Source organism: Macaca mulatta, chromosome X (genome assembly GCF_049350105.2).
Source record: "Macaca mulatta isolate MMU2019108-1 chromosome X, T2T-MMU8v2.0, whole genome shotgun sequence".
NCBI lineage: Eukaryota > Metazoa > Chordata > Mammalia > Primates > Cercopithecidae > Macaca > Macaca mulatta.
Window position 1 is genome coordinate 48,876,341 of NC_133426.1, and position 27,989 is coordinate 48,904,329.

General features: G+C 50.0%; 1 protein-coding gene across 37 annotated transcripts; it reads left to right on the forward strand.

Moving 5' to 3' along the window:
• The first annotated feature begins 3,215 nt into the window (after positions 1 to 3,215).
• On the forward strand, positions 3,216 to 27,896 carry HDAC6 (histone deacetylase 6). 37 transcript variants are annotated; one of them, XM_015127317.3, is made up of 29 exons: positions 3,216 to 3,766; positions 4,493 to 4,615; positions 4,701 to 4,829; positions 4,959 to 5,047; positions 7,564 to 7,648; positions 7,758 to 7,798; positions 8,544 to 8,640; positions 8,785 to 8,882; positions 10,524 to 10,628; positions 10,749 to 10,817; positions 17,612 to 17,738; positions 17,848 to 17,913; positions 18,008 to 18,067; positions 18,136 to 18,225; positions 18,565 to 18,671; positions 18,761 to 18,840; positions 19,069 to 19,237; positions 19,326 to 19,454; positions 19,650 to 19,818; positions 20,517 to 20,650; positions 21,231 to 21,299; positions 21,411 to 21,603; positions 23,016 to 23,165; positions 25,542 to 25,716; positions 25,834 to 26,510; positions 26,594 to 26,707; positions 26,838 to 26,984; positions 27,072 to 27,200; positions 27,452 to 27,884. In XM_015127317.3, the coding sequence occupies exons 1-29, from the start codon at positions 3,671 to 3,673 to the stop codon at positions 27,518 to 27,520; spliced, it is 3,786 nt and encodes a 1,261-aa protein (XP_014982803.1). In that variant the 5' UTR covers positions 3,216 to 3,670; the 3' UTR covers positions 27,521 to 27,884.
• Positions 27,897 to 27,989: the final 93 nt, after the last annotated feature.

Sequence of the window (27,989 nt, forward strand, 5' to 3'; positions counted from 1 at the left end):
AAGAGAAAAAAACCAGATAAAATTATTGTTAATAACATCAATATATTTTTTACCCAATCTATTCAAATATTATCATTTCAACATGTAATCAATATAAAAATTACTGAGCTATTATAAACTTTTTATACTGAGTTTCGTGATCTGGTGTACATTTCACATTTATAGCATATCATCTCAAGTTGGACTGGCCACATTTCAAGAGCAGTAGCCGCATGTGGCTAGTAGCTACCATATAGAACAGCATAGGTCTGTGGGGTCTATGGAACCCTATAGCAGACACTGCTATAAGCTCACTGAAATCTGTTCCTGTTCTTCCTGAGCTCACTCTACCTTTTCCAACATCCCCTGCTGATAGATATGGGCACAAGACGGGTTCTGACCAATGGAGTATGGGCAGAAGTGACATATACCAATTCCAGGCCTGGCCCATAAAAATCTCTCATGCAATCCTCCATTTTCTCTCTTTCCCTGTCTACCAACTGAAAACCAACTAACTCCAAGGACCTAAAGGAGGACAGAGTCACAAAATAGAGTTTGCCTGGGTCCATGAATGAACAGTAGTAAATATTCAGATTGGCTTTTGAATGAGCAATAAATAAACATTTATTTGTTAAGCCCCTGAAATTCTGGGTTACAGCAGCTAGGATAATTTAGCCTAATTAACAATAATCTCTTTTTTTTTTTTTTTTTTTTTGAGACGGAGTCGCCCAGGCTGGAGTGCAGTGGCGCAATCTTGGTTCACTGCAACCTCCGCCTCCCAGATTCTCCTGCCTCAGCCTCCTGAGTAGCTGGGATTACAGGTGTATGCCACCACGCCCGGCTAATCTTTGTATTTTTGGTAAAGACGGGGTTTCACCATGTTGGCCAAGCTGGTCTCAAATTCCTGACCTCAAATTATCTGCCCACCTAGGCCTCTCAAAGTGCTGAGATTACAAGCGTGAGCCACCATGCCTGGCCAGTAATCTCTTTTTTTTTTTTTTTTTTTTTTGAGACAGGATCTCACTCTATTACCCAGGATGGAGTGCAGTGGCACAATCTCGGCTCACTACAACTTCTGCCTCCCCTCCCAGGCTCAAGCGATCCTCCCACCTCAGCCTCCCAAGTAGCTGGGACTACAGATGCACACCACCACACCCAGCTATTTTTGTGTTTTTTATTGAGACGGGGTTTCGTAATGTTGCCCAGCTGGTCTCGAACTCCTGAGCTCAAGCAATCTGCCCTCCTCAGCCTCCTGAAGTGCTGGAATTACAGGTGTGAGCCATTCTGCCTGGCCAGTAATAACCTCTTGACTGAAATCTACACACTTGATCTTACTATCTATATGAACACAAGCTCTGAACCTATACAGAAACACCTGTGACTCAGTACTGACCCACCTGATTTCTTTGTAGGAAGCTGTCATAACATAGGTCTAAGAAGCCCCATCCTGGCCCCGAACGGTGGCTCACACCTGTAATCCCAGCGCTTTGGGAAGCTGAAGCGGGCAGACTGCTTGAGTCCAGGAGTTTGAGACCAGCTTGGGCAACATGGCAAGACCCCATCTCTATAAAGAAAAAAAAATTAGGCAGGCACGGTGGCATGCACTTGTAGTCCCAGCTACTCGGGAGGCTGAGGTGGGAAGATAGCTTGAGCCCAAGAGGTTCAAGCTGCAGTGAGCCGTGTTCACACCACTGCACTCCAGCCTAGACAACAGGGTGAGACCCTGTCCCGTCTCCAAAAAAAAAAAAAGCTTAATCCTGAACTTGTACAGGAACAGGAACCCATAGTCTGGAGCTCTCTAGAAACCCTGCTTGATTCAGTAAAGGAACAATAATATAGAAACCATAGGAATCCCTGGAATCCCTGTCCTCACTCTGTCTGATCAAGAGGATCAGAGGGCACATTTGAAATGACCCACCAGAGGTACACTAGAAGTGACCTGACCCTGCCCATGAATCCCTGTCCTCACACACCTCACACAAAAGGAAAAAAGGCCCCTTCCCTCAATCCTGTAAAAGAATCCCAGCCAGATAGAGACGATCAAGGCCTGACACTACAGCACAGACCGGCAAACTACGGCATTCAAGCCAAAGCCAGACTGTGGGCTGTTTTACATTTTTAAGTTGTGTTTTAAAAAGAGAGAGAAAAAAAGAAAAATGCCACTGAGACCGTATGTGGCCTGCAAATCCTAAGATGTTTACTCTCTGTCCCTTTATAAAGTTTGCTGACCCCTGCTCTACAGAAACCTCTCTTCTGATCCAACAGAAAAATGGGCCTTGACCCTTTGCAAGACTCCCTACTCTTTTAGGCTGCAGGTATCACAACTGTAAAATTTTTTGTACTGTGTTATCATTGTATGTGTTTTCTTTGGTGAGTGTAGGGGTTTAAAGGTCTTAGGTCTGCAACTCTTTTGCGCTGAGACAAAAGATAGGTTCAGGTAGGAGGGGTGAAAGGGAATCGGCGTCAGGAACTGCCATCAAGAGGATTAGAGGGCACAGCTACTGGGCGGTGAGACCGTCAATCTGTCAGTCTGATGCTGAACCCTCGAACTGCTTATCTCTCCGGTCCCAGCTTATAGCCTGGTAGGAAATGGTGGAGAATGAGAGAGGGAGATTAGAGGACAAACCGGCCTCCTGCAGAGCTGACATTCAGACACGGAGTGGGAGTTGCGGGGGAGACAGGGTGCCCAGGGACAGCTCCCCAGACTCACACACACTTTCTATTACTGCTTGGGAGCAGTGGTTACCCGTTGGAGGGGGCAGATAGGGAGAGCTGCTGCCCATGAGAACTCCCCTCCTCAAGTCCATTCTGGCCCTGGGCACTATTATTATCACAACTTTCCAGATGAGGAAACGGAGCACAGAGCTGTTCAGTAACTTGCCCAAGGTCACATGGTTAAGTCCCGTAACCTCAGTTTCCTTATCTGCAAAGCAGTCTTAATAATGGGAACTACCTCATAGAATTGTGGTTTACAACGATGCCTGTCACATAATACTTGCTATCATTACCATTCCCTGCCCCCACTAAGACTCCTTCCACCCAGAATATTGCGGCAGAATATTAATAGCTAACATTCGGCGAGCGCTTCCTGTGTACCACCGTAGTGAATATTAACTTGGAAAATCCTCACAACATTTAGCATCGTCACCACGCCCATTTTGGCCGCCGCCAGCCAAAATCCAGTGGCAACCTCGCTCTCGACCCAGCCACAACCAGCCCGCCCGCTCTACGTCATCAGGGCGTGTCGCGCGGGAAGTCGCGGGGAAAAGAGAAGACGCCCCTTCCTAATTCCCTCGCTTCCTTGCTTCCTTTCGCGACACCGCCGGCCCGAAGGGCTCTTAAGTGACTGGACAGGGACGGAGGGGCGGCGGCTATGGCATCCAGGACGACAGCGACGGTAGCCGAGGCACGGGAAAACTTGCGCCTCAGCCCCGTTGGGAACTGCCGGCGCCTGCGTTTTACGCAAGCGCAACACAGCTGGCGTAGCACGCCGACGCACCGCCCCGACGCCCGTGAGCTCGCGAGAGGTGTGGCTCAGCACAGCTGGCGTAGCACGCTGGCGCGCTCCCCCGCCGCGCTCCCCCGCCGCCTGTGAGCTCGCGAGAGGTGTGGCTCGCGCGAGGGGCGCGGCCTTGAGGCACGCTCCCCTCTGGAGGCGGGATCTGGGCGGGCAGTCGAGAGACCAGGCCCAATGGAAAAGAAAGGCCAGGGCGCTCGCGTCCCCACGGGTCGCCAGAAACTTGGCGGAGCGAGCCAAGGGCGGAGTTTGAGAAAGGGGCTGCGTCCAGTGAGTGGAGCGGCGAGTACAGCGCGTCGACGGCGGAGGCGGGAAGGGGGCGGAGGCCGACCGAAGGCGGCTAGGGACTGGCTGAAGGGGGTTAGCGAAACGTTAGCGGTCGGGTCTGGGCAGGGGGTGGAGCTGGTTGAAGGAACGGGGCAGTCCCCTGAGGAGCGGGGCTGGTTGAAACGCTAGGGGCGGGATCTGGCGGAGTGGAAGGTACCGGTCCGGCCCGATGAGGGGTGGAGTTAAGTGAATCGTTAAGGGTGGAGCCGGGGCCGGGGCCGGGGCCGGGGCCGGCTGAGTGAGAGGGTGGGTGATTATCCCGGGAGGTAGGCCGAAAGGGCAGATTCGTGAAGGAATGGGGTCTGGGCCGGGCTTAGAGGGTCTGGGAATGGGGTTTGGGAGAGTGGAAGGGGCGGTGATTGGTTGGAAAGGGCAGGCCCTAAAACGGACTGAGTGAGCCAGGGGGCTCATTGCTCAGTGAAAGGGCAAGACTAGGGAAAGAGAATCCTGTAAAAGGGGTGGAGTCTAGCGGACCGGGCGGGGCCAGGTAGAATGGCCACCTGAGTGGAGGGAGAAGGCCTGAGAGAGGCGGAGTTTGGAAGGCTGTGGAGAATCAGATCGTGTAAGGAATGGAATCTAATAGAGGGGGCGGAGCCTGGAAAAGGGCAGAGAGGTGGGGTCCTCAGGGCACACTAGCCCCCTCACATACCCACGCTCCCACCTCTCCAGAACCGCGGCAGGGGTCAAGCCTCCTCAACTATGACCTCAACCGGCCAGGATTCTACCACAACCAGGCAGCGAAGAAGTAGGCAGAACCCCCAATCTCCCCCTCAGGACTCCAGTGTCACTTCGGTGAGGCCCTAGACCCGCCCTCATGAGGGGGAGAGGGAGCAAGTTGGTCATTCCCTGGACTCTGACCCTTCTCTCTGATTCACAGAAGCGAAACATTAAAAAGGGAGCCGTTCCCCGCTCCATCCCCAATCTAGCGGAGGTAAAGAAGAAAGGCAAAATGAAGAAGCTCGGCCAAGCAATGGAAGAAGACCTAATCGCGGGACTGCAAGGGATGGTGAGCAGGGCCTGGCTGCAGTTTAGACTCCTATGACAATCAAAACCCAAAGGTTCCCAACCCTGGACAGTTCCCTCTGACTCAGGGCCTGAAATGGATCTGTATGTCCTTTTTTTTTTTCCTCTGCAGGATCTGAACCTTGAGGCTGAAGCACTGGCTGGCACTGGCTTGGTGTTGGATGAGCAGTTAAATGAATTCCATTGCCTCTGGGATGACAGGTGAGGCTGGGTCCTCCAGGCTGTCTCCAAAACACAAAAATACACACATTTAGAGCCCATTAGCAAGAATAAATCCTTTCTTACCCCAGCCTGGATACTGGAAGCAGATGATTTGGAGAGGTAGGGCTCACACTTGAAAGGGTTCTTCTGTGTAGCTAACAAACATTTATTGCCTATTGTGTGCCAAGAGTTGGTGATACAAATGTACCAAACAATAGACAGGGTCCTTTCTCTAGGAGCGGATTGATGAGTAGGAGGGCAGATCATTAAACAGCCAAGAGCAGTATGATGTGTTTAATGAAAACAGACTAAAGACCAGGGGATTCAAGGGTGTATAAAAGGATCCTAAACTAGTATCCAGGCTTCCCAGAAGGCTTTATAGAGGAAGAGACGTTTGTACTGAAACAGAAGGATGAAACCTCCCATTTGCTTTACTTTTCAAAAAGAATCAGCAAATCTTTTTGACTATATGTTCTGACCTCTCCTCACCACCTCCACTGCCACCATCATCATCACTCACCTAGACTTGCAGAAGCCTCCTCCGTGGTCCCCTGCTTCCAGCCTCACCTCTATTGTCTGTTCATGCAGCAACCTAAAAAAATATGTATGAGATGATGTCTTTGTTAAAATACTTTAAGGAGGCCGGGCACAGTGGCTCACGCCTATAATGCCAGCACTTTGGGGGACCAAGGCAGGTGGATCACTTGAGGTCAGGAGTTCGAGACCGGTCTGACCAACGCAGTGAAACACCGTCTCTACTAAAAATACAAAAATTAGCCGGGCGTGGTGGCACGCACCTGTAATCCTAGCTCCTTGGGAGGCTGAGGCAGGAGAATCACTTGAACCTGGGAGGTGGAGGTTGCAGTGAGCCGAGATTGTGCCATTGTACCCCAGCCTGGGCAACAAGAGCAAAACTCTGTCTCAAAAAAAAAAAAAAAATGCTTTAAGGGCAAACTGTTGCCCTCAAGGTAAAGTCCAAATTCTTCATCGTGGCCTCGAAGGTTCCACATGATCTGGCTCCACATCACTTTGTGACCTCATCAGCCAATCCTCCTCACCCACACTAGTCCCCTTGTTCTTCCAACATGCCAGGCACCCTCTTACCTCTGGTCTGTACCCTGACCAACCCCTTTCCCAGAGATTCTTTTCGGCCTTCTCTTCCAGCTACCTTTCACATCCCAATGAGACTTTCTCAGAGAAGGTTTTGCCTGACCAAACCCTACCCCAGTACCTGATCTTATTTTCCTAGCCCATGACATTGTTTGCTAATTGTCATACTTGTGTGTTTACCAATTAATATCTATATCCCTTATCCCAACCTAAGAGTAACTTACTATGGGAAAAGACTTCTTTTATGGAATACCTATTTACCATCTATTGAGGAGCTAGGAATGCAGCAGTAAACAAAACAAACAAAAGCCCGTGCCTTCAGGGAAAAGGGGGAAGACAGACAATAAATAAACGAAAAGTAAATGATGCACTGTGGTAGAAAAGGGCAGTGTTATGGAGAAGCAGTAAAGGGAGGATAGTAGGAGAAAGTACAGTGGAGGAGACTTCAATTTTCAATACGCTGGTCAGGGCAGGCCTCACTGACATTCGAGCAGGGATCTGAAGAGGTGAGGGAGTAAGTCATGGAGACAGTTGGAGGAAGAGTATTCTAGGCAGGGCTGGGGGGGCAGCTAGAGTAAAGTTCTAGGGCTGGCTGAAGAGTATTTGGTTCGACTGAGAACCAGGGAAGAGACCAGTGTAGGTGAAGCGAAGCAAAGGAAAGAAAGAGGGGTAGGAGATGGGGTCAGAGAGGTGATGGAGAACAGACAGTTTTGGGCCTTCTGGGCATGGGAAATACTTTGGCTTTTACTCAGAATGGGATGGGAGCCTCAAAAAAAAAAAATGGGACATGAACTGATTAGGGTTTTAACCAGTGTCTGGCTGTCATGCACAGAAAGGACTGTTGAGGTGGCGAGGGTCGAAGCAGGGAGGCCGAGGAGATGCCACCACAGCCCAGGCAGGAGGGTATAGTAGTAGCAGTGGCAGTGGTGAGGAGAGGGTCACACTCCAGAGCTGATGGAAGGCAGGACTGACACCACAGTTTTGTTTTGTTTGTTTTTTTTTTTTTGAGACAGAGTCTCACTCTGTCTCCCAGGCTGGAGTGCAGTGGCCGGATCTCAGCTCACTGCAAGCTCCGCCTCCCGGGTTTACGCCATTCTCCTGCCTCAGCCTCCCGAGTAGCTGGGACTACAGGCGCCCGCCACCTCGCCCGGCTAGTTTTTTGTATTTTTTAGTAGAGATGGGGTTTCACTGTGTTAGCCAGGATGGTCTCGATCTCCTGACCTCGTGATCCGCCCGTCTCGGCCTCCCAAAGTGCTGGGATTACAGGCTTGAGCCACCACGCCCGGCCTCACACCACAGTTTTGGGGTAAGCAGCTGTGGAAGGGTGGATGGGGAGATGTGGAGAGAGCAGATGTGGAGCTCCCCAGTGTCCCCATGCATCTGTGACTGTGTCTCCATCTCCCCAGCTTCCCGGAAGGCCCTGAGCGGCTCCATGCCATCAAAGAGCAACTGATCCAGGAGGGCCTCCTAGATCGCTGTGTGTCCTTTCAGGTAAGGCCCCCAAGCCAACACTCTGGGTAAAGGGCAGGGAGCTGACCTGACCTGGGCTCAGCCCATGCCTTAACCCTTTATCCCGCCTTTATTCCTCATCTCTCCCCAGGCCCGGTTTGCTGAAAAGGAAGAGCTGATGTTGGTTCACAGGTGAAGGCTTGGGAGCCTTGTAGGGATGGGGAGGAGCCTGCCCTGGACAAACCAGGGCAAGCTAAACGCTTTGGGAAGGAATGTCATGGTTTCTGTGGCCAGCCTTGGGCAAGTCGCTGAGCCTCTCTGAATCTATGTCATCGCCTGTAACAAGGGAACCAGTAAACTTAAGTTCCTCAGGAGAGTTCGATGTGTGTCAGGTGCTTAGAACAGGGCCTGATGTATCATCAGTCCATCATGAGCTATTACTGTTATCATGATCTGATTGAACAGATGGTGGATGTGTGGACAGAGTGATCGGTTGGATGTGTGGATGTGTGGACAGAGTGATGGTGGGTGTGTGGACAGTTTCCCCAGGGGCTGCAGGAACCCAGATTTAGAGGCCTGGTGCTGTGTGGCTCGAGGAAAGCTAGCTTGGCAGAGTGGGTATCTGAGCTGAGCTTTAAGAGGAGAAAAAGAGTGAGTCAGATGAAGAGGGTGACTGAGGGAAGGGAAGAACAGACAGCTAGACAAGAGTGGCCAAAGGCCTGAAAGTAGGATTTGGTATGGCTAGAGCAGGGGAGCAGAGAATATTACTGGAACTGAGGCGGGCTAGGGAAGAAACAGAATGTATCTTAAATCCCGGCTATTCCTTCAGGTTGACAGTTGGGGGAGCCGAGCCCTAATTTGACCAGGGGTTTGGTGTGTGGACGGCTCAGGTGGGGAAGAGACAGGGCCCTGAATCTCATCTCCCATCTGTGTCTAGCCTAGAATATATTGATCTGATGGAAACAACTCAGTACATGAATGAGGGAGAACTCCGCGTCCTAGCAGACACTTACGACTCAGTTTATCTGCATCCGGTATGGATGAGAACTGTGGGGGCAGGGAATGGTGGCAATCTTGGGGTCCCTATCCCTATGCCCACCCCACCCTGGGGCAAGCAGCTGAGTGGATAGGGCTGTTCTCTCCCTCACTCCCTCTCTGGCTCCCCACTGTCTCTCCAGAACTCATACTCCTGTGCCTGCCTGGCCTCAGGCTCTGTCCTCAGGCTGGTGGATGCGGTCCTGGGGGCTGAGATCCGGAATGGCATGGCCATCATTAGGTAGGACTCTCCAGCATTTGACTTTTTACATTGTTTTAAAGTCTTTCCTTCAAGTGTAAAATGTATTGATATGGGTAATATATTCATGTGATTCAAGAATCCAAAGGTACAAAAGAGAATATAATTAAAAATCTGTCTCCCATCCTTGTCATCCAGACACCTGCCTCCTCTCATGGGAGGTAGTCATTGGAACCACTGACTCATGTGTCCTCCCACAAAGTCTTATTCAAGAAATAAATACCATATTTCATTGATTCTAAGGTGTACATTTTTTCATATCTGTAACATCTTGAAATCCAGATGCATCTTACAAACAGTGACATCTCAGAATTCCATTGGCAGTATTTTCTGCTTTGTTTTTGGCATGTAAAATCATGGTACATCTTATCATCGTTGGCATCCCAGAATTGATGAAATGCAAAAGGTTTCTCCTCCCTCCCCTGTTTTTAACCACAAATGGTAGTAACACGACATACTCCCTTCGTACCATCTTTTCACTTACACATCTTGGAAACCTTTCTCTGACAGCATGTATCTTGGAGCCCGGTAGAACACCATTGTGTAAATGTACTCTTTGTTAATCAGCTCCCGACTAATGGGCATTTTGGTTCTCCTCAGTCATTTGCTGTTTTAAAAAAAATGCTACAGCAGGCCGGGCGCGGTGACTCAAGCCTGTAATCCCAGCACTTTGGTAGGCCGAGATGGCTGGATCACGAGGTCAGGAGATTGAGACCATCCTGGCTAACACACTGAAACCCCGTCTCTACTAAAAAAATACAAAAAACTAGCCGGGCGAGGTGGCGGGCGCCTGTAGTCCCAGCTACTCGGGAGGCTGAGGCAAGAGAATGGCATAAACCTGGGAGGCGGAGCTTGCAGTGAGCTGAGATCCGGCCACTACACTCCAGCCTGGGCGACAGAGCGAGACTCCATCTCAAAAAAAAAAAAGAAAAAATGCTACAGCAAATATACTAGTACCTTTATAAAAATAAAATGTTATTTTATACTAACATAAAATAAAAATGTTACTTCACCCTTTTTAAAATACAGGTTGTGGGCTAAGTTCCTGCAACAGAGTGACTGGGTTTGAGAATGTATGCATTGATCATTTTATTTTTATTTTTATGTATTATTTATTTTTTGGAGACGGAGTCTTGCTCTGTCACCAGGCTGGAGTGCAGTGGCGCAATCTTGGCTCACTGCAACCTCCGCCTCCTGGGTTCAAGTGATTCTCCTGCCTCAACCTCCAAAGTAGCTGGGACTACAGGCGCCCGCCACCACATCTGGCTAGTTGTTTGTATTTTTAGTAGAGACAGGGTTTCACCATGTTGGTCAGGATGGTCTCGATCTCTTGACCTCGTGATCCACCCGCCTCGGCCTACCAAAGTGCTGGGATTACAGGCGTGAGCCATCATGCCCGGCCTTTATCATTTTAATGAACATTTTCAAATCTCCTTTGGAAACAGAGGGGTAGATTGGCAGGGGGTGAGAGTTTGAGGGGCTCCATTACTCAGTTCCCGGCAGATTTTTAGGCATCAGCATTAAAGGAATTGGTGGTCCAGGATTAGAGAGCAGGGGATAGTATGTCTCTGAAGAGGAGGACCCCTCAAACACTCCAGGCTGTTACTTTCTTGTCTTGCCCAGGCCTCCTGGACATCACGCCCAGCACAGTCTTATGGATGGCTATTGCATGTTCAACCACGTGGCTGTGGCAGCCCGCTATGCTCAACAGAAACACCGCATCCGGAGGTCAGCAGCAGAGGGCAGATGTGATGGGGGTGGCATGGGGTGGGGTGTCCTGCTCTGGGCTCTTCCCCCAGATTCACCTTGATCCCCTTGCACAGAGTCCCCTCTCTCTCCTGCTCCTAGGGTCCTTATCGTAGATTGGGATGTGCACCACGGTCAAGGAACACAGTTCACCTTCGACCAGGACCCCAGGTATACCCCAACTCCCACCTAGGTGCTAGACTCCCAGCCACCTCCCACCCTTACAGGCCCAGCCAGAAGGGGTCCAGAGGGAAGAAAAAGCATTCACATTCATGGGGCCTATCCTGGGATCAGGATCTGTGCTACTTTCTGTGTGTCTGCCGTCTCTCCTAATTTCACTCTGAGGCAGGGACTGTTGGGTTCCCCATTTTACAGATAGGGGGACTGAGGCTTATAGGTTAAGAGGTCACACAGAGAAGAACTGGGAGAGATGGGATTTGACCCACAAATATTTGAAGATCTTATTCACTGATTAACCCTTGAGTTGGAGTGAACCTCAAATTAGTGCTTTATTTTTTCTGATTAGGATAATGCTTCAAATTTGTTTATCCTTTCAGTAGATAGTAAAAAATAAATATAAATAAATAACAAACTATTTGTTTAAAGAAATTAAATAATACAGAAGTGTCTGAAGTAGTGAGTCTCCTCTAATTTCCATTACCTCAAAAATAAGTGTTGACAGTTTAGGTTATATCCTTACAGATTTTTTTCTACAGATGTCTGAATTTTTATTATTATTGTTATAATTATTAATAACACTGCCTAATGGAATAATTCTCCCCATGTTCTTCGACAACTTGCTTTATTCATTTAACAGCATATCTGGGACATTTCTCCATGTTAGTACCCCTTAAAGTATCTTGTTCTTTGTAGTATTCAATTTTATGACTGTACTTCTGGTCATTTAACACCAGGACTTTTAAGATGCTTCCCAGTTTTTGCTATTACAGGCACTTCTACTGTGAATAGGCTAGTAAATATGTAGTTCTGCACTTCTCTGAGTCTATCTGTAGGATGAATTTCTAACAGTGGATTGCTTGGGCCAAAAAGTCAGCATACTTTAAAGTCTGGTATACACTGTCTGACTTCCCTCCAGGAGGGGACCAGTTTACCCTTCCTGCAGAAAGTGATTGAGCAAGTCCTTGTGAGTAGGGGACATTACTAAGTACGGGTTGATTATCCCTTATATGAAGTGCTTGGAACCAGAAGTATTTCAAATTTCAGATTTTTTCAGATTTTGAAATATTTATATTATATTTAGTGGTTGAGCATCCCTAATCTGAAAACCCAAAATCCGAAATACCCCAGTGAGCATTTTCTTTGAGCATCATGTTGGCCTTCAAAAACTTTAGGATTTTAGGGCCAGGCGCGGTAGCTCATGCCTGTAATCCCAGTACTTTGGGAGGCTAAGGCAGGTGGATCACCTGAGGTCAGGAATTCAAGATCAGCTTGGCCAACATGGTGAAGCCCTGTCTCTACAAAAACACAGAAAAATTAGCCAGGCGTGGTGGCACACACCTGTATTTCCAGCTACTCAGGAGGCTGAGGCAGGAGAATCACTTGAACCCAGGAGGCAGAGGTTGCAGTGAGCTGAGATCACACCACTGCACTCCAGCCTGGGTGATAGACCGAGACCCTATCTAAAAAAAAAAAAAAAAAAAAATGTTTAGGATTTTACAGCATTTCAGATTTCTAGATTAGGGATGCTCAACCTGTAGTAGTTGTTTTATCTAGCCTTCTACCCAGCTGACTACAGAGAATCCACTTATCCAAGACATTTTACATCTGAAGAATCTAAGCCGGGCGCGGTGGCTCAAGCCTGTAATCCCAGCACTTTGGGAGGCTGAGACGGGCGGATCACAAGGTCAGGAGATCGAGACCATCCTGGCTAACACGGTGAAACCCCGTCTCTACTAAAAAATACAAAAAACTAGCCGGGCGAGGTGGCGGGCGCCTGTGGTCCCAGCTACTCCGGAGGCTGAGGCAGGAGAATGGCGTAAACCCGGGAGGCGGAGCTTGCAGTGAGCTGAGATCCGGCCACTGCACTCCAGCCTGGGTGACAGAGCCAGACTCCGTCTCAAAAAAAAACAAAAAAAAAAACCAAAAAACAAAACAAAAAAAAAGAATCCAATTTAGGTTGGTTGTTCTCTAGACATTGCTTTACTGTTTTCCAGCATTCAGCGTTCCTGACAGGTGTCTGCTTTTCATTCCTTTACAAGTAATCTACTTTCTGCTCTGCAAGGTTATCTTGGTGTTCTTTTTTCTTTCTTTCTTTCTTTTTTTTTATTAGATAGGGTATCACTCTGTCACCCAGGCTGGAGTATAGTAGCGAGATCATAGCCCACTGTAACCTCAAACTCCTGGGCTCAAGCAATCCTCCTGCCTCAGCCTCCCAAGTAGCTAGGACTGCAGGCATGTGCCACCACACCCAGCTAATTTTTTAAATTATTTGTAGAGACAGGGTCTCACTGTGTTGCCCAGACTGGTCTCAAACTCCTGACCTCAAGTGTCCTCCCACTGCAACCTCCCAAAGCACTGGGATTACAGGCATGAGCCACTGTACCTAGCCTTGATGTTCTAAACTTTTACCCTGGCCTTTTCACTCTGCTCAGTAGTAGGTAGACATTTTACATCTGAAGATTCATGCTTTTCTTAAATTCTTGGAAATTATTCTCTATTAGATCTTTGATAATTTCTTCTTTGTTTTCTCTGTTCTCATTCTAGGACTTCTGTTAGTCAGATGTTAGACTTCCTGGGTTGATCCTCTATGTCTATCTCTTTTTGAGTTTTTTTTTATTTATTTGAGACAAGGTCTTGCTCTGTTGCCCAGGCTGGAGTACAGTGGCACAAATGTGACTGACTGCAGTCTCGACCTCCCGAGCTCAAGCAATCCTCATGCCTCAGCCTCCTGAGTAGCTGGGACTACAGGTGCACACCAGCATACCCAGCTAATTTTTTAATCTTCTGTAGAGATGGGGTCTCACCATATTGCCCAGGCTTCTTATTTTTTATCTCATGTTTTCTGTCTCTTTTTTCTTTTGCTGTGACCTGGGAGATTTTGTCAACTTTATCCTCAAGCCCTTCTGTTGAATTATGTATTTAGATATTCTGTTAAACTCCAAAAGCTCTTTCTTCCTCTCTGTTTCTGTGCCCTCTCATTCCTGATCTTGTTTTTATAGAGTATGAATTAGAATTGCCAGCCGGGCGTGGTGGCTCATGCCTGTAATCTCAGCACTTTGGGAGGCCGAGGTGGGTGGATCACTTGAGGCCAGGAGTTCAAGACCAGCCTGGCCAACATGGTGAAACCCCATCTCTACTAAAAATACAAAAATTATCCAGACGTGATGGTGCGCACCTGTAATCCCAGCTACTCGGGAGGCTGAGGCAGGAGAATCACTTGAACACAGGAGGCGGAGGTTGCAGTGAGCCAAGATCGTGCCACTGCACTCGAGCCTGGGTGATAGAGGGACACCCTGTCTTTAAATAAAAAAAAAAAAAGAAGTGCCTTAAGTTTCTTCTGTTGTCTGAATTATGTCTCTTTATTCTGAGGCTGGTTGAATTATTTTTTCTTGGTCCTTCTCTTTTATGCTGATGGTTTCCCTCAAATGTCTAGCAATCCTTATTTGGCTATTTATACCCAAGAATGAAGGCCCATTGTAGGGAGCAGAGGACTACGCTGCTGCTGCGGTGTTTGTAGATCTGTTTTCCTGAAAGGCATTTCCCCAGAATGGGGACAGGGAATGTCCACTGACAGGTTGCAACGTTAGTGAGTGTGGGCAAGTACCCGGGCATTAGATGGGATCCTGCCAGATGTCAGAACAAAGGAGGCCTCTTCTTTGGGGTAGCATCTCTTTTCCCTCAGCCTTGCCAAAGGTGTGTCTGTTCTACTTACCTTTCCCAGTCTAGCTTTGGGCTTTGTTGGTCATCTCTACTGTTTTATTATGGTGGGTTTTTAATACTTCATTAATTTTTCTGGTTTTATCTTTATTATTTTTTTCCTACTACATTCTTTATTTTGTTCATTTCTGGCTTCTGGAATTGAATGCTTCAACATTTATCAACTCATTGGCCGATCTCATTTCATCTATAACTGTACCCACTGCCCTCTTCCTGTTTTCCTTCAAAGCTAATCCCAGATACCTACCATATAATTTCTCCTGTAAATATTTCAGAATGCATCTCTAAAACATAAGTATACTTTTTTAGAAAAGCATTACCTTAGTATCAATACCTGAAAATTAACAAGAATTATTTTCTCAATCTGCCAAGGGTCTGTCATTCAAAGAATTCTTTAATATCATTAATCATTCTTTTTGTTTGAATAAATGCATAGGAGGCTATAGCTGTGTGTTCTTTCGTGGGTACACTATTGACTACACACACAGATGTGAAACATTGTGTGCACATTCAGTGCATTCTTCCTTATAAACAAACATGTGTAAACAAACAAACAAAAAGAACATGTCCATACCCTTGAATCTCCCAGCTCCCCATCTCTCAGTCTCTGAACTCCAGCAGCAGGGAGACAAACTGGACAGTCCTTAAAATGCTGTTGTGAAGACAAGGAAAGCACATGATCTAAAACTAAGTAGTTAAACAAATAACTTTGGTGCATTGGTGATTCGGTGGGGCTCTTCAGAAGGGATTTTGTGTGCATTGACCTGGATCTGTACTGGATTTCTCCAGAAAAGAAACCTCAGGTTATCTTGGGTGCCCCCTTATCCTGCTCAGCATGAGACAGAGCACCCTGGGGCTCCTGGAATCTCAAAGTCTACTTTCTAGAAATTCATTGAAGTCTCTTATTCTCTGACATCCTTTCTTCCACTCTCTCTTTCTGGGTTGCTGTTTATTTACAATTTCTTTACTGTATTTTGACCGGGGTGGTAGGAGGGTGAGGTAAACCCGTGCTATCAGTCCACCATTTAACTTGAAGGTGGTTGAACTTATTTTGAATTTCCCTTCTGTTTTCTTTTTAAACTTAGCTTCCTTGAGTGCTAGTTCTGTTGTTTGTTGACTTTGATGGCTCTCTTTTAGAGTCAGCTTTCTTCAGATCTTTTCTTTTTTTTTTTTTTTTTTTTTTTTTGAGACGGAGTCTCGCTCTGTCGCCCAGGCTGGAGTGCAGTGGCCGGATCTCAGCTCACTGCAAGCTCCGCCTCCCGGGTTCACGCCATTCTCCTGCCTCAGCCTCCGGAGTAGCTGGGACTACAGGCGCCCGCCACCTCGCCCGGCTAGTTTTTTTGTATTTTTTAGTAGAGACGGGGTTTCACCGGGTTAGCCAGGATGGTCTCGATCTCCTGACGTCGTGATCCGCCCGTCTCGGCCTCCCAAAGTGCTGGGATTACAGGCTTGAGCCACCGCGCCCGGCCAGATCTTTTCTTTATTGCTGTCTTCCCCGATGATTTTTTTTTCTTTTTCTTTTCTTTTCTTTTCTTTTTTTCTTTTTTTGAGACAGTCACACTCTGTCGCCCGTCTCCCAGGCTGGAGTGCAGTGGCCCAATCTCAGCTCACTGCAACCTCCACCTCCTGGGTTCAAGCAATTCTCCTGCCTCCATCTCCCAAGTAGCTAGGATTACAGGCACATGCCACCACGCCCAGAAAATTTTTTGTATTTTTAGTAGAGATAGGGTTTCACCATGTTGGCCATGCTGGTCTCCAACTCCTGGCCTCTACTGATCCGCCCACCTTGGCCTCCCAAAGTGCTGGGATTACAGGTGTGAGCTACCGCACCCGGCCCCTGATGATAATTTTTATGTCCTACTGTGTTTCTCTTCCTCTAATGATTAACTTACCAAAAGTTTAGAACCAAGATTTATCTATCAATGTCAAAAATAAAACAATCATCCTCCACCCACTCAAGACCAGAGCTTTTGCATGTTTTTATTCCCAGATTCCAAGCTCTTTTCCCTCAATTTTAAGAATCTTTTTATATCACTTGCATTAAATTTCACAACTACATTATCAACACATTAAAATGTGACTCTTAAGTTTGTCTAGATTCAGTGCATACCACTATTTCTTGCATTTCCCTAAAAAAGCTGCCTTAGATCCTCTCTGGAACAAGGCAGGGGGTAAATGACCAGATAGAAGGATGGATGGATGATAGATTATTCATTTTGCTTTCCCCAGTCAGAAATAAGCCCTCCCATGGCCCCTTGCTGGGCTTTCTGTTAAAACACGTGCATCGCATCTTTTCAGTATCTATTTTGCATGTCGGTCCATCTCATCCCTCTGAGTGCTCACTCTCTTGCCTATAAAATAGAAGAAGTAGTAGAGGTGACCTGTAAGGCATTGGGGAGAAGGAATTGCCCTCTCACTGGCCTTGTGGCAGCCCCAGCCAGCACCCCGTCTCCAGTTCCACCCACAGAAGCAAGTCTCACCCCTTCCCCCCAGGTCTCTCTACTTCCTGCTAGAGAATCACCCAACTCCCCAGCCTGGCTTGAGGCTTTTTTCAGCCTTAGCTAGCTCCCTGCAGCTAAGAGCCCCATGCTCCATTTGGGACTCCAGTGTCACAGTGTTTGACCTGCTGTTACTACTACCTTTGTCATAGGGGCAGGTAGTGGGCAGACATGATCTAGAATACCCCACAGAGTCAGGAGCCCCCATGATCTGGGATAGACCCTAGAGCTGAGCCTGAAATTGGGTGGGCACTGAGGGGGCAGTGATGTTTGCTGAGGAAGAGGTTCTAGTGAGAGACTAAATGAATGAGTGAGTGAGGTAATGGATAAATAAAGATAAGAATGGATGAATGGTAAGATAATTAAATTGGTGACTGAATGTAAGGATAAATTAATGGAAGAATGGATTCATAGATTAAATAATTAATGGGGAAATTAATGAATGAGAGAATGAACGAGTGGTTGAATGGGGAAATGAGTGGTAGAGGAAACTGGCAACTGTTGGGTTGGGAGTGTCTATGGGGATTGACTCTTCTCCAACTCTCTTACCTCTTTTTCTTCTGCCCCCAGTGTCCTCTATTTCTCCATCCACCGCTATGAGCAGGGTAGGTTCTGGCCCCACCTGAAGGCCTCTAACTGGTCCACCACAGGTTTCGGCCAAGGCCAAGGATATACCATCAATGTGCCTTGGAACCAGGTCAGCATCCACCCACCCTTTGTCCCCAAAGTGAGGCCCAGCCCTGCCCTTCTGTCAGCAGCTCGGGACAGGTGGCTGAACATCCCCCACTACACTCCTGTGTCTGCAGGTGGGGATGCGGGATGCTGACTACATTGCTGCTTTCTTGCACGTCCTGCTGCCAGTCGCCCTCGAGGTCCTGGGGGTCTGGGGTGTGTTGGGGGAGAGGAGTGGCCTTGAAGGTTAGGCCGTGAGGGCAGGTAGCCTCATGGAGTCTGTTCCTCCTTCAGTTCCAGCCTCAGCTGGTCCTGGTGGCTGCTGGATTTGATGCCCTGCAAGGGGACCCCAAGGTAAGGCAGGCTCCCTGGGGCGGCAGATGGGCTGCACGGAGCCAGACTGACCCTCCATGTCCCCCCAGGGTGAGATGGCCGCCACTCCGGCAGGGTTCGCCCAGCTAACCCACCTGCTCATGGGTCTGGCAGGAGGCAAGCTGATACTGTCTCTGGAGGTGAGTGACTCACCTTCGTCCCTCAGCCTGTGGATCCTGGAGGGCTTAAGAACGAAGCTTTCAAGTCCAAAAGGAGTTCCTGGCCCAGCATTTCACTTACTAGCTGGACAACCTTGCATAAGTCACTTCACTTCTTTGTGCCTCCGCTTTCCTTCTGTAAAACGAGCATAATAATGGTAATCACCTCATATCATTGTCCAGTGAATTCAATGAGGCCCCCTTCTAAGTTCCTTGTTGCTTGACATTTGGTATGCACTCTCTTATTATTATCATCATTATTGTTATTCCCTGGTCATGTCTGGTCCTTTCCTGATCCCCCTTCACAACTCCTTGCCCCAGGGTGGCTACAACCTCCGCGCCCTGGCTGAAGGTGTCAGTGCTTCGCTCCACACCCTTCTGGGAGACCCTTGCCCCATGCTGGAGTCACCTGGTGCCCCCTGCCGGAGGTGAGCCCCAGTGGAGGAGGGGAAAGCGGGAGCCTCACTGCCTGCCCACATTCCTTGACCTCATATTTTCTCCCTGCCCTGCCCTGCAGTGCCCAGGCTTCAGTCTCCTGTGCTCTGGAAGCCCTTGAGCCCTTCTGGGAGGTTCTTGTGAGATCAAGTAGGAAGTGGGGTATGGGCCTGGTGTGGGGTGGACGTGGGATGAGCCCTGGGGCAGACTGTCTTCGGACTTTCTCTGACTTTACTGGGCTGCCTTGGAGGTAGAGGGTCAGGCCCTCTCTCTCCCTGGGCCCTGGTTTCAGGCCTCCCACCCCATTTTCTATTTGGGGTCACCTGAGTTCCAGAGTATGACGGGGATTCAGAGTGAGAGGGTAGGACAAACGTGGCCTCCCCCTTGTAGCTGAGACTGTGGAGGGGGACAACATGGAGGAGGACAATGTAGAGGAGAATGAGGAGGAAGGACCCTGGGAGCCCCCTGTGCTCCCAATCCTGACGTGGCCAGTGCTACAGTCTCGCACAGGGCTGGTCTATGACCAAAGTATGATGAATCACTGCAACTTGTGGGACAGGTAGGCATTTGGAGGGCTGGATGAGTAGGTGTTGGGGGTCCCTCCCCATCAGGCACTAAGCCCCTACCTCTCATTTCCCCACTGCTAGCCACCACCCTGAGGTACCACAGCGCATCTTGCGGATCATGTGCCGTCTGGAGGAGCTGGGCCTTGCTGGGCGCTGCCTCACCCTGACACCGCGCCCCGCCACAGAGGCTGAGCTGCTCACCTGCCACAGGTCAGACCCTGGTGCCTGGGGTGGGTGGCTTCCCAGGACTGTGGATGAGGTCTCAGGAGCTGGAGCTTGGGTTTCCCCTCCCAGGGAGCTGCTGCAGGACTTGAGAGGGGCTGAAGTTCCTGTCTTGCGGGTGGGTTCCAGGGAGGGGATGGACCCTCCTCACTGTCCTGCCGGTGCGCCTCTCTGTACCTCCAGTGCTGAGTATGTGGGTCATCTCCGGGCCACAGAGAAAATGAAAACCCGGGAGCTGCACCGTGAGAGTTCCAACTTTGACTCCATCTACATCTGCCCCAGTACCTTCGCCTGTGCACAGCTTGCCACTGGCGCTGCCTGCCGCCTGGTGGAGGCTGTGCTCTCGGGAGAGGTGTGTCCTCTGGGCTGGGGAGAGGAGGACCTGGGGAGAATAGAAAAAGAGGGCCACCTGCTGTTTCTGGAGGCTCTGAGAGAGTCAAGCAGGGCCTGAGGAAAGGGGCCATGGGGAGGGGCACAGGAGGGGGCGGGCCTAGAGGCTGCAGTAATAATGGAAGGAACTGGAGAAAGGGAAGGGTGGCCAAGTGCGGTGGCTCACATCTGTAATCCTAGTGCTTTGAGAAGCTGAGGTGAGCTCAGGAGGTCAAGGCTGCAGTGAGCCATGATTGTGCCACTGCACTCTAGCCTGGGCAACAGAGTGAGACTCTGTGTCAAAAAAAAAAAAAAAAAAAAAAGGTTGGGCACGGTGGCTCATGCCTGTAATCCCAGCACTTTGGGAGGCCGAGGCGGGCGGATCAAGAGGTCAGGAGATCGAGACCATCCTGGGTAACACGGTGAAACCCTGTCTCTACTAAAAAACACACAAAAAATTAGCCGGGCGTGGCGGTGGGCGCCTGTAGTCCCAGCTACTCAGGAGACTGAGGCAGGAGAATGACGTAAACATGGGAGGCGGAGCTTGCAGTGAGCCTAGATAGCACCACTGCACTCCAGCCTGGGCGACAGAGCGAGAAAAAAAAAAGAAGAAGGAAGAAAGGAAGGTGAGGGTGAGCTGGAGGGCAGGCTGTCCGATCTTAGCACCCTGCTGCTTCCTAGGTTCTGAATGGTGCTGCTGTGGTGCGTCCCCCAGGACACCACGCAGAGCAGGATGCAGCTTGCGGTTTTTGCTTTTTCAACTCCGTGGCTGTGGCTGCTCGCCATGCCCAGGCTATCAGTGGGCGTGCCCTGCGGTAAGGACTCCCTGGGGACCCCCCAAATCCTGATCCTTGTGGGGACCTGGATGCTCTCCCCAGCCCATTGCTTACTCATCATGCCCCATGGTCCAGCTCCCCAGGACTTCCCCAGAAAGAAGTAAGGGTACAGCCCTTACCCAGAGAAGGACTGAGGATGGAGCCTCTCAGTGCCTATTTAGATAGGACCCCCAGATCATATTACCTGGGTGCTTATAAAACAGGATTCAGGGTCCCACCCCAGCATTTCTGGCCTATAGCAGCTGCCTCGACAGAACCCAGGTCCAGGCTCCTGATGCATACTCCAGAAGACCCAAGAACCAGTCCCCAGCATTAGCTGCCCAAGGTGCAGGGTCCAGTTCCCTAGCAATGACCCAGAAGAGCCCAGGGCCCAGCCCCGAGCACTTGCTCAGGCCTACAGGGCAGCCCTCGGGAACCAGGATCAGACTTTTCTCCTTAACTGATAGGACTAGGGTCCTGCCACTCAGCACTAAATGCCCCTACAGACCCCAGGGGTCTGGCCCAGCCCTCTTCCAGGGGGTGAGTATCCTAGGTTACTGAGGTGCTGTCTTCTCCCCAGGATCCTGATTGTGGATTGGGATGTCCACCATGGTAATGGAACTCAGCACATGTTTGAGGATGACCCCAGGTAAGGGGCTGCAATCAGGGGCCGCAGTGTGATCAGGGAGGTGGGTGAGCACCTCAGGGGTACTGGAGCCCCTAACCAGCCATGGCCCCCTTCCTACCCCCTCCCCGGCAGTGTGCTATATGTGTCCCTGCACCGCTATGATCATGGCACCTTCTTCCCCATGGGGGATGAGGGTGCCAGCAGCCAGATCGGCCGGGCTGCTGGCACAGGCTTCACCGTCAACGTGGCATGGAACGGGCCCCGCATGGGTGACGCTGACTACCTAGCTGCCTGGCATCGCCTGGTGCTTCCCATTGCCTACGAGGTACAGCTCAGGATAGATCGCAGGATGTATGTGACATGCCTGTGCAGGTGGCAGCCTGGACCTGCCTCCTCAGCATGTGTGCGTCTGACTGCCAGGTGGCTGATGATATGAGACAGCCCATGGGTGATTAATGAGGCTACCGGGGCAATTGGTGACTGTGATCACTTTGTGTATTTGCCTGTGCACAGGTGACTATATGACTGCCTTCTCTGTGTGACACTATGTGGGTGACTATCTTGGCTGTGTGTGTGAGGGCCTTCTGACTATGCAGCAGTGGCCCGTGTCCTGGCTGGATCTGTGTTGTGTGTGTGCCATCACAAGTGCTTGAGTATGTGTGTGTGCGACTCTGTGCAGGCAGGTATTTCTCACCTTTTCTCTGTGTGATGGGTGTGATATTGTATGTCACTAAATGCAACCATCTCTGTGACAGCCTGTGTGGGACCCTCTGGATGTGAAAGGCTGTGTGTTACAGCAGTCACTGTCTGGCTGTCTGCCCTGGCTATTTATGTGTGTGTCTCTGACTGGGAGGTAGCTGCCTTCCCTCTGTGTGAGCTGGGGGGCTAGTGGCTTGCGTATGGCTGACTCTGGGAGGGAGGGCGGGGGTGTAAGCACCACTCTGTCACCCTGGGCGCTGATGTGCATCTTTGGATCTGCACGTGCGCGGGTGGCCAGGACAGCCTTCTGTATGTGTACAACTGTATGTGCAAGTAACCAGCTCTTGTGGACACACCAGAGTGCATGTCACCATTGTGGCTGTGTGGTAATGGCATGTGTATGTGACTCTGCAGGGTGGCTGTGGGTTATTGTCCTCTTTGAGAAACTATGTGTGTGTGTGTGTGTGTGTGTGTGTGTGTGTACATGACTAGTGCAGATATGTAGTACTGGTCTATATGGGACTGTGTGTGGCAGTACTTGTGGCTTTGTGTGACTATCTTCTCTGTGTGTGGCACTTGCATTGCCATCTTCTGTTATGGAAGTGTGCAAACACCTCTCTTTGACACTATGTATATAAAACCCTATATGTTGTGTATGTGTGTCCCACATTTGACCCTGGGGTGTGTGTGTGTAAGGACATGTCTCTGTCTCTCTGTTTTTCATGTCACTCTCTTGACATCTGAGTCTGTCTCATGTCTCATGACTATGTCTCATGTCCCCATCTGTCCCTTTCTACTGTCTCCAGGTCTCTAAGTCTGCATCTGTTTCTTCTGAGTCTGTATTTCTTTTCTTCCCCTCTTCATTTTCAGTCTCTGCTTCTGCATCTCCCAGTCTGCAGATCCTGTGTCTCCATCTCTCTGACTGGCATCTCCATGTCTTCATTTGTCCTTTTCTCCATGTCTCTGGGTCGCCATCACTTACTATCTACCAAAAGCCCCCACCCTCATGCTTATACATCTCTTCTCTCCCTGCCTCAGTTTAACCCAGAACTGGTGCTGGTCTCAGCTGGCTTTGATGCTGCACGGGGGGACCCGCTGGGGGGCTGCCAGGTGTCACCTGAGGGTTATGCCCACCTCACCCACCTGCTGATGGGCCTTGCCAGTGGCCGCATTATCCTTATTCTAGAGGTAATTCTCTCTTGGTCCCTCTTCCCACAGTGGGAGGGTAGTTTGGAAATGTTGGCACCATCACTCAGGACAGTTTCCTGAAATCTCCTTTGAGTGTCCCTGCCTGGGATTGTTGGCACATACTGGGTAGTAATAAGAATAACAGCAACATTAACAGCCTTAATTGAGTGCTCACTATGTACAGAGCACTCTTCTGAGCACTTCATGTGTCTTATTCATTCAGTTACTTGGCAAGGCAGCCTTATGAGGTAGGGTCAGCTTACCTCATTTTCCTCTCTCAAGATCAGGGAAACTGAGGCACAAAGAGGTGTGATGACTAGCCTGAGATGGCACATTTACTGATGGCAGAACCAGGACTTGAACCCATGCAGCCTGGCTCCAGGGTTTGTACTTTTTACTCTACCTAAACTGCCTCTAACAAGTTCCTGGGACAAAGGAAATTCACTGACCTTTGTAAATGGCCCAGTATCCCTATGCCCTGTGCCTCAGTTTCCTCATTTTTATGAGGCAGGCTAATCATGGAGGAATATCTGGCATATGGTAAATGCTGAATCTGTTGGATCTGGTTTTTTGTTCTTTTGTTTTTCTTTTTTTTTTTTTTTTTTTTTTTTGAGGCAGAGTCTCACTCTGTCACCCAGGCTGGACTGCAATGGCACAATCTCAGCTCACTGCAGCCTCCACCTCCTGGGTTCAAGTGATCCTCCTACCTCAGCCTCCTGAATCACTGGGATTACAGGCACCAGCCACCACGCTCGGCTAATTTTTGTAGTTTTAGTAGAGATGGGGTTTCACCATGTCTGCCAGGCTGGTCTTGAGCTCCTGGCCTCAAGAAATCCACCCACCTCAGCCTCCCAGAGTGCTGGAATTACAGGCGTGAGGCACCGCGCCTGGCCCCTGGTTACTGTTATGCATTGTTCAGATATTAATCGGCTCAGCAACTTTCTGTGCTCTTATTCTCTTTTCTTTTCTTTTCTTTTCATTTTTGTTTTTTGTTTTTTTTGAGACGTTGTCTTGCTCTGTTGCCCAGGCTAGAGTGCAGTAGCGCAATCTCGGCTCACTGGGTTCAAGCAGTTCTCTGCCTCAGCCTCCCAAGTAGCTGGGATTACAGGTGCCTGTCACCACACCCAGCTAATTTTTTTGTATTTTTAGTAGAGATGGGGTTTCACCATGTTGGCCAGGCTGGTCTTGAACCCCTGACCTTGTGATCTACCCGTGTCAGCCTCCCAAAGTGTTGGGATTACAGGCATGAGCGACCGTACCTGCCTCTTTTTTTTTCCTTTTGAGACAAAGTCTTGCTCTGTCACCCAGGCTGGAGTGCAATGGCACAATCTCAGCTCACTGCAGCCTCCATCTCCTGGGCTCAAGCAATTCTCATGCCTCAGCCTCCCGACTAGCTGGGACTACAGGCACATGCCACCATGCCTGGCTAATTTTTGTATTTTTAGTAGAGATGGGGTTTCACCATGTTGGCCAGGCTGGTCTCAAACTCCTAACCTCAGGTAATCTGCCCGCCTCGGCCTCCCAAAGTGCTGGGATTATAGGGGTGAACCACCATGCCTGGCCTGTGCTGTTATTTTCACCACTTTACAGATGAGGAAAATAAGTCACAGAGAAATTAATTGGCTTGCAAAAAGTCCCACTTACTGTGTGCCCAGTACTGCTTGTGACAGGACACGGTGGGAGTTAAGAACACAGATGACTCCATCAGAGAGCCCAAGTTCAAACCCCAGTGCTGCCTCTTCAGCTGTTATGACCTCGGACAAGTCATCTAACCACTCTGATCCTCAGTTTCTTTATCTGTAAAAAGAATAGCAACTGGGATTCCTGTGGAATGTAAAAAAAAGTCAATACAGGAGTCCATGTGGAGAGGGAGTCCAGTTGTTCCTGTACTAGGTCAGGGCAGGGTCTTTTGTATGGATTCACAGCAGTCGTCTTGTGCAGGTCAGGTCAGTGGTTACTGTATGATGTGAGGCCAGGGGTTCCTGGACAGTGTGAAGACGGATTTCTGTATGGCATGAAGGCAAGTTCCTGTATAGACTGAGCACCTGTGGTTGTGAGGATTGAGTTAATATGCATGAAGTACTTAAAATCAGGTCTGGCACACAGCAAACAATAAATGTCAGCTGTTACTAATGCTTTTATCAGTATCGTTATCTTGCACTTTACATCACAATTTACTCCCCACAACAACCACCTTACACAATGGGTGCTGCCCATCTTACAGGTGTGGGTTCTGTTCACTTGTTCCCAGTACTCTCCCTCCCTCTCCAGACTTGCAGGGCTCAGTAGGGAGGATTGGGGAGGCAGGACATGTTGCCCTCCAAATTCCCCAATGAACCCCCACCATACTTTTCCCTCCCCTTTTCCTTAACAAAGGGTGGCTATAACCTGACATCCATCTCAGAGTCCATGGCTGCCTGCACTCGCTCCCTCCTTGGAGACCCGCCACCCCTGCTGACCCTGCCACGGCCCCCTCTATCAGGGGCCCTGGCCTCAATCACTGAGACCATCCAAGTCCATCGCAGATACTGGCGCAGCTTACGGGTCATGAGTGAGTGGATTTGGGGGCGATGGAGGGAACTCAGGGAAGGAGGGGGCTGGGGGGCAGGGATTAGAGGCAGGAAGGAGGACAGTACCCACACTCAAGGATCTCCCTCCCTGGTTCCAGAGGTAGAAGACAGAGAGGGACCCTCCAGTTCTAAGTTGGTCACCAAGAAGGCACCCCAACCAGCCAAACCTAGGTTAGCTGAGCGGATGACCACACGAGAAAAGAAGGTTCTGGAAGCAGGCATGGGAAAGATCACCTCGGCATCATCTGGGGAAGAGTCCACTCCAGGCCAGACTAAGTCAGAGACAGCTGTGGTGGCCCTCACTCAGGACCAGTCCTCAGAGGCAGCCACAGGGGGAGCCACACTGGCCCAGACCATCTCTGAGGCAGCCGTTGGGGGAGCCATGCTGGGCCAGACCACCTCAGAGGAGGCTGTCGGGGGAGCCACTCCGGACCAGACCACCTCAGAGAAGACTGTGGGAGGAGCCACTCTGGACCAGACCACCTCAGAGGATGCTGTTGGGGGAGCCACGCTGGGCCAGACTACCTCAGAGGAGGCTGTAGGAGGAGCTACACTGGCCCAGACCACCTCGGAGGCAGCCATGGAGGGAGCCACACTGGACCAGACTACGTCAGAGGAGGCTCCAGGGGGCACCGAGCTGATCCAAACTCCTCTAGCCTCGAGCACAGACCACCAGACCCCCCCAACCTCACCTGTGCAGGGAACTACACCCCAGATATCTCCCAGTACACTGATTGAGAATCTCAGGACCTTGGAGCTAGGCAGCAAATCTCAGGTAAGGCCCACCACACCCAGGTAGGGGCAAGAAGGGGCAAGAATCAGGCTTCTCTGATACATCTCTTACTTCTGCGTGTCCAGGGGGCCTCAGAATCTCAGGCCCCAGGAGAGGAGAACCTACTAGGAGAGGCAGCTGGAGGTCAGGACATGGCTGATTCGATGCTGATGCAGGGATCTAGGGGCCTCACTGATCAGGTGAGCTCAGGCTGGGACTGTGGCTTCCTTCTCTTGCCACTTTGTGTCTCCAGGTAGGAGCATGTGATAAATAAACATATAATGGGGAGATGGGGTCTTCAGCTTACTCAGTTTCATCCACCCACTCCAGGCCATATTTTATGCTGTGACACCACTGCCCTGGTGTCCCCATTTGGTGGCAGTATGCCCCATACCTGCAGCAGGCCTAGACGTGACCCAACCTTGTGGGGACTGTGGAACAATCCAAGAGAATTGGGTGTGTCTCTCTTGCTATCAGGTATGGAGCAGAGGAAGGGGATGGGGCGGAGGTTGGAACTACAGGGGGGTGCTGACCCCCACCTGACACTCACACCCCCAACCTCAGGTCTACTGTGGTCGTTACATCAATGGCCACATGCTCCAACACCATGAAAATTCTGGACACCCGCTGGTCCTCAGCTACATCGACCTGTCAACCTGGTGTTACTACTGTCAGGCCTATGTCCACCACCAGGTGGGCCCTGGGTAGACCCTTCAACACGTGCACACTCACCCCCCACACACACACACCCCTTCTGTGATTGGGTAAAGGGAGACCACAGGCCCCTCTGCATGGCTGCCTCATGTGATTATTTTGCATGGGGCGGGGGCTGTGGGATAGTCCAGAAGACAGAGTGGTTGAGGGCTGGAGTGGGGGCAGCCCTGCAGCCGAGGTAGAGGGGTCCTCACTCTCTCTCACCTGCCCTATTCTTGCCTCCTCCTCAGGCTCTCCTAGATGTGAAGAACATCGCCCACCAGAACAAGTTTGGGGAGGATATGCCCCACCCACACTAAGCCCCAGAATACGGTCCCTCTTCACCTTCTGAGGCCCACGATAGACCAGCTGTAGCTCATTCCAGCCTGTACCTTGGATGAGGGGTAGCCTCCCACTGCATCCCATCCTGAATATCCTTTGCAACTCCCCAAGAGTGCTTATTTAAGTGTTAATACTTTTAAGAGAACTGCGACGATTAATTGTGGATCTCCCCCTGCCCATTGCCTGCTTGAGGGGTACCACTACTCCAACCCAGAAGGAAAGGGGGGCAGCTCAGTGGCCCCAAGAGGGAGCTGATATCACGAGGATAACATTGGCGGGAGGGGAGTTAACTGGCAGGTATGGCAAGGTTGCATATATAATAAAGTACAAGCTGTTAAAAAACCTGGAGAAAGCCTTTTGACTTTGAGCAGGTGGAGAACCCCACATCCCTGGCCAGCAGAGCCAATGAGTAATGAAGGAAAGAGGGAGTGGGTCTCTGTCAGGTCA

Coding starts and splice junctions, on each gene's coding strand:
- HDAC6 (XM_015127322.3), top strand. CDS start 3,671: ATGGAAAAGAAAGGCCAGGGCGCTCGCGTCCCCACGGGTCGCCAGAAA. Junction 19,238..19,325: donor CACTGCAACTTGTGGGACAG/GTAGGCATTTGG, acceptor CCCCACTGCTAG/CCACCACCCTGAGGTACCAC. Junction 25,717..25,833: donor GCGCAGCTTACGGGTCATGA/GTGAGTGGATTT, acceptor CCCTGGTTCCAG/AGGTAGAAGACAGAGAGGGA.